The 6,780-nt window shown below is 38.9% G+C and overlaps 1 protein-coding gene across 1 annotated transcript; it reads right to left on the reverse strand.

Annotated features, from left to right (window-relative positions):
* Positions 1-741: 741 nt before the first annotated feature.
* Positions 742-4,238, reverse strand: LOC131679594 (metallo-beta-lactamase domain-containing protein 1-like). The gene is made up of 2 exons (XM_058960333.1): positions 4,226-4,238; positions 742-1,067 (listed from the first exon to the last, which is right to left on the reverse strand). Exons 1-2 carry the CDS (start codon positions 4,236-4,238, stop codon positions 742-744), a joined length of 339 nt encoding a protein of 112 aa, XP_058816316.1.
* Positions 4,239-6,780: the final 2,542 nt, after the last annotated feature.

The following is a 6,780-nucleotide window of genomic DNA, read 5'->3' on the forward strand; positions in this document are numbered from 1 at the left end:
TAGTGTGTTTTTCTCAGCACAACCTTTTTTTGTTGGAATTTGGTACTGTTCAACAGCGAATGTAGAACATTTTAGTTGCCTCCGAACAAAGATTAAACATTTAAAACTGCTACTTATTTTTTAGTTTTTTGTTTCTTTTGGTAATCAGTGATGTAATTCGTAATTGTTTTTTTACCATGTCACAAATACATTATTGTTAAGAAACTTGAAACTTTTATTCCACTAACATACATGTATGATCATAAATTGCATATTAATATCGTGCACGTTCAATATATTGTTGTTTATAGTATGATTTTTCTTTAGGATTAGTAATCCAGCAAAGTTTTTTTCCAGCTGTTTTTAAATACAAACTGTAGAACATAAGCCATTTCCATGTAACTAATATTTGAAGCTAATTCCGGTTCTGCATTTTACCCTACTTTGCCAAACTACTGTGAACAGTTCATATCAATCTTTTAACCTTCCATTTACTCATTCCTATCCAATTTCCTTTTTTTTTAATTTCCTTTCGTAATGCTCGAAAATTGCAATTATAATAACGCATTAAGTATGGTAAATTTGTAGTGTTTATCTTCGATAACTGTAGTTTGAATAAACTAACACAAGCCAACAACTAATCTAAAGTGTAATATTTTGGTTCACGCAATAAGTGATAAATTTCTATTGAATGTTAAACGACCGGTCGTCGTCAACCATCGGCTTCCCACTTCTCTCCCCCTTTCGTTCCGGCCGGCCCGATCAATCCTCGCCTTGTGGGACCTGCGAGCTTAGGCTCGCTCTTAGCTGCTGATCGACCGGAAACGGTGCCCCGTGGCCGGGTATTATGACATCGGCCAGCATCGCTAGTTTCGCGCGATTGCGACGCTGTGCCGTGGGGTTCTCACTGCCGGCATCCAGCCACAGCCGTTCGTCGGCGATGTCCTGATGCCGCTCGAAGAGGTCCCCCACGATGACAACCAGTCCGGTTGGGGCTAGGTTGCTAGCCCGGACCAGCACCGAGACGCATGACAGCGTGTGACCGGGCGTTTCGATGATCTCGATGGTGTCCGTTAGGCGATAGGGAGCTGGAAAAGAGATGGGAAAGAACAGAACTATGTAGCGTTTGTGTTTTTGTCAAGATAAACTTTATATTTATATATGTATAACTTTTCCTTGTGATTTTTGAAATAAAATCAGAGCCGTAGCATGCGGTTGGCCAGGATGGTCCCCGCCAAGGGCGCTAACATTAGGGGGAAGGGCGGCAAAATCTTGATCTGCTTTTTAAAATAAGTGAGGTTAAGTCATGAAATTAGTCACGAAAATAGTATCATTCCCTGGTACACACAAAATTATTGTTTGAAAGTCGAACTGACAAAGAAAACCAAAACAGACAGAAAAAAGGGGCATAACTGAGACTCTACCAAAGGCGTCAAAAGACTACGCCACGGTCCTGTTAGTCCAGAATAAACAACAAACAAGACAAAGACTTCAAATTTCAACAAAAATTTTGCACACTATTTCCGGTCGTTTTCTCAGTTTAATAAGAACAAGAGGAACACAAAGGTGGTTATGGTCAGTAAAGCAAGTCGCCTTTTCTAAAGCTGTAGCAAAGATCGTAGAGTAAGCTAGATTAACCTAGATCTAACCAATCCCGCACTAAGTTGAATCTCTGGTTGAAATGTCACATGGTTTTTGGTGTTCCTGGAAGCGTTGGAAACTGTTTGTTTCTTCTTAATTGACCAGATGCTGTTTGCTTCGGATTTGTGGCGGAGCATTTTCTTGCTGGTGTATTTAGCGGCCTTTCAAAAGAGAAAAAAATATGGATACGAAGACTCATTTTCTTGTAATTAGTGCAATACTGCATGCATGACGCGCGGCACAAACAACCGATCATGCAGACGATCCTTGTCGAAGAAGACACAAAGCAATCTCGACAAAAGGTCACCCGACACTAGTTTGAAGGTCCGGTGCGATTGTCACTCAAAGTCTTCGCTTACTGGAGCAAGGGGTGTTGAAAACAGACAATCCCGTCCGTCAGTAGATCCACGCATGCCAAATTCGAATCGATAATTACACCATCGATCTCAACTTTGTAAGCAGGCATGTAAACGCGTTAGTTCTTCATGAAAGTTTTGTCGCCAGTAACGTCATTTGTTTGCTTTAGACAAAATATCACAATCCTGTACTTATCTAGGCGAACTTTCGAGATATCTGGCATAGCTGAATATATCTGCGTCTTGCGGAATATTAGACGAACTATCTTTGATCCGAAAAAAAGATCGCATACGGTCGAACCCAGTTCATTATGTTTGATTTTATATGGAAGCTCGGATCTTTGGCAATGAATCTTGTTCCACATCCAATTTAGGAGCATTTGGGTCAATTGAGGAGTACACTTAATATACGGTAGAGTCTAGAGTGCCACTATTTATGGTCTTCCTGAAATTTCAAATCGGACACACCTCAAAAGCATTGGTACCTCGAAAAAAGTCCCATTGCAAAATTTGAGCGCAATCAAAAAACAATGTCATGAAGCGTCGAGATCTGGTATAATGTTGAAAAAATGGTACAAGGAATCTTTTTGAATTGAGATGGGACTTAAGTTTGGAAATACAGTTTTTATTTTTTTTTTGCATGCCAAATGTTTTAGAAATAGTGAGTCGCATCAGTCGCATGTGTTATTTTGCTTAATTGAGCTTAGATTCCGCTACCTCTACCCTTTATTGGCCACTGATACTCCTGTATCGAGTGACATTGACAGGCCAGACCAACCGAAGTGACGGTTGCCTTAATACCTGACAGTTAGTCCGCTGTTGCAGTCGTCAGATTTTGCGTCGTCTGGTCTCGTTCTGCAAGTTTGCAACAAGTTTGCATACAATGTCTAACCTACATTTTTTCTTACTACTTTGAGGCTACTTTATGAAAATGTATTGTGAAAACCTTAAAGTTTTATTCTTTTTTTGAGAAAACACAGTTGATCTCATGTAACGTGAAAGATGTTTTCTGCTATGTTTCAATTACGTTTGATTCAATTACGTCAAAAATGGTGACCTTCTTCGTTTCTGATGGAACTTTTTACGTTTCATTTATATGGAAGATTAAGTATGTCACTGTTAAACAAACAATTTTTATTCAAGAGTAATATTTAAAAAGGGCGTATAAGATATTGAATATACTACTTTGGAATATATTGTTCGAAAATCACCATTTATGCAGCAAAACTATATGATAGAGAGTTCTAGGAAATTAATTCTTCTGTGCGAATATTTTTTGGCGAAATGTTTCAAAAAGAAAAGACAGAAAAGTTGCAAAATACAATTACAAAACACAATGAACGCAAACTTAACAATAGCAGAAACAGTGATTGCATTATTAAGAAGTTATTAGTAAGAAAGCATTTTTAACACTGACTTAAAGTATGCTTCTAAATTTCCTAATATTTTCCAGTCATAAATATAATTTTCTTATACACTATTAATACTAAATATCACTTCGAAGCAAAATTCTCTTTAGAAAAATTTTCCAATACATGTTTTTTTTTCAAAAACAATATATGGTAGTGAAAATACGCCCTTTTAATAAGTTACTGACAAATACCAAACGCTAAAAACCATAACGCGTTTAAAATTTAAATAAATGAAAAGGATATAAAATATTATTGCATTGTGGAGAAAATACCAATAAGCGATTTCATAACAAAAACTTAAAACATATTTCAAAAATCTTATAATTTTTAATTTTAATTATTTTTTTTCTGTAAATAGTTTAGTTGTAGGAATGTTCAAAATGTTTTGCAATTTAAAATGCTCATGGAAAACTGTTCTTCAAAATGCAGATGTTTTTAAGTTCTTTTGGATCTTCTTTCGACATAATGTGTAACTTCGTGAAATTATGACCTTAGAATAAGTTATTCACGTTTGCTCAACAAAACCAATATGGTTTTCAAAATAAACATGAAATTTCCCGATAGTACTCCGTTCCCAGATCAAGGATGATTTGTGTACGATTGTCTCGATATCCTTGCTTCAATACAAATATAGAACTGTAACGTGACAGATTCTGGCTGTAACGTGACAGATTATTGAGAATACTCCATAAAATCGAAAAAAAAGTTTTTCTTCAGGAAAACTATATTTCAAACTCTTCTGTAATTTCCAAGTTTCAACTTAAAACGGTGTTCTCGCAAATTTAGGGGCCAACGGAACAGGCTGTTTCAATTTAGTTAGGCAACCTCCAAACTCACTTCGAAAATTCATGATCATCCAACCCTCCCGCAACTTGACGTTTAGCCTAAGTTGCTTGAAACCACCGTATTTCGAATGATGTCACCACCATAGAACGCCGTCCACTAATTGCGATACTGTAAATTTCTTTGCGAGAAAATAATTTCGTGACGTCTTTTACGAACTTAATTATTTACATTCGGAAGAGATAATCAAGATGATCATTTCAAAACAGCGTAATAATTTAAGATAAATACAAACAAGTTAAGGACTACAAATTGTGCCGAATGTAAAATATAAAATGCATGACTTGATTTGAGTGCGCTTCTAGTGTGAACTTTTTCCTCTCCCATTGCCCTTGAAATATCTTTCGCATATGACAATTCTCGAAAGTTTGTCGTTAATCTTTAAATACATTTAGCTTTGTGATTATCATTTTTCACTTCGCATTTAACAAAGGCAGGATTGACTTCGACTGTTTATTTCTGACAGTATAGCATCTAACTGATAGGTGCTGCGACATTTACGGTGCAAAGGTTTCCACGAAATTCAGAAGTGATGACAGTTCGTTTTTTATCGGAAAGGGAGCAAAACAGCCAATACAAATATTACTACCTAATTTATTAAGACTAAATAAAGGTGCTCACTAACTAATATAAGCGCCGCTTGTTTGTATGCTGATGATTCCAAAAAATCATGAATCATTTAAAAATAATGCATCGGAATAAAGATGTATTTTTATAACAAAACAACACCAAACGCCCAAAAAGTCTTCAAAAATGAATTATCGAAAGTAAAAAAAAATTGAGCAAGAAAATTTTCACTGTGAACAAGTTTACGCTTTTTTTTAGAAATTGTTCTTGAATAAAAATGATCCGCCATTTTAGACCCACAGACCCAAATAAAGTGGTTTCAACGATTTGTATAGGAGCTGTCAAGTTGTTCCCCCTCTGTGATCATCAGTTGGTATTTGACAAGCGACTTGAACGGACGCTAGTTAGTTGCTCTACACATCTACCTAAACACACTCAAAACAAAGCAATCGTCGTCGGTTGAAAAATTTAACTCGGTCGTAACAGTAAACACGGTCGCAAATTCGTTTCGTTCCCGCGAGAGTGACAACCGGCATAGACCGGGAAAGCGTCGTCGGGAGTGAGTATAATCGTCGTCGTCGGTTTCTCTCGTTTTCTCACGCGCGCGTCTGCTAACGTCATCGATAGTCGTTCCACGCGTCGAAAGGCCGAATGGCCTCTACGTTAAGCTACGGGCTGCCTCGGCCGCCAGATGACTACGGGGCCGGCTGTCCGAAATCGATGGACCCCGAAGGAAAACACGGTAAAGTGATTGTGCTTTCACTGCAACCTGTCAATGAGGAGGTTCTGCCGATGAATCATCCTTTCACCATCGGAAAATCGATGCAATCACTGATTGGTGATGCATACACTGCAGTCACCGAATCGAAAGGCACGAAATATATCATCAAGGTACGAAGCCCAATACATGCTAACAAATTGCTGGACATGAAGCAGCTGATTGATAAAACACCCGTTGAAGTTACCATCCATCCTACACTCAACTACAGTAGATGCATTGTCAACTGCCCGGAAGTGATCCAAATGTCGCAAGAAGATCTACTGTCTGAGCTGGCACCCCAAGGCGTTACGCACGTGCAAAGATTCCCTAGTAACAATTGAGGTTTTATGGTAGTTTTATAGCCACTGATAAAACTTAGATTGCACTTGTAGCGTGCTATAAAACTTCTATTGTTACTTGGGATTCACACGGATGGTGGATAAAACTAGGGTTAATACCTCCACGATGGTGCTGACCGTTGCAGGAACTACCTGGCCCCAACACATCTACTTCGGAGCACTAAGAGTACCAACTCGTGCGTACTATCCCTCTCCAATGCTCTGTTTCGGCTGCCTTGAATATGGGCATACAAAAGCTCGTTGCAAAGGCGCTCCCCGCTGCCAAAAATGCTCCGATGAAGGACACAGTTCTGAGGACTGCACAAAAACCGAACACTGTTTCCACTGCAAGGAAGGACATAGGCCAACCGATCGAAACTACCCGCTCTACAGGAAGGAGAACGAAATTGTCAAAATCGAAGTCGAGCAAGGTTTGTCATATCCCGAAGCCAAGAAGTCAAAAACAGCCCGGTTGCCAATGTAAAAACACTGAAGAAGGAAACAAAGAAAAGAAAAAGAACAAACGAATAAAGGAAGTATCGCCCGAAATAACGACTGAATTTAGGCCTCCTGGAAGGTCATTGCCGGAAAATCGACGATCAACGAACCATTCGAGATGACGGATCTAGGGACCACCAACCAAGACCGCTACGTTACTGCAAACTCGGACACCAACACCGAAGCCATGAGTGTAACGGACAACGACTCGGAAACAGATACTCTTATTGTCACCCGGAAGTTGAAGAAGAAAAATTCTCGACCGCCCAATGGCCCCACACAACAATAACAGCCGAAGAAAAAATTCTAGCAATCCCACAACCCACAAACACCATCATGGAGCAGCTTTGGGGGTACGCCTTCCAATTCAAACCGAAATGCAGGCA

Source organism: Topomyia yanbarensis, chromosome 2, assembly GCF_030247195.1.
Source record: "Topomyia yanbarensis strain Yona2022 chromosome 2, ASM3024719v1, whole genome shotgun sequence".
NCBI lineage: Eukaryota > Metazoa > Arthropoda > Insecta > Diptera > Culicidae > Topomyia > Topomyia yanbarensis.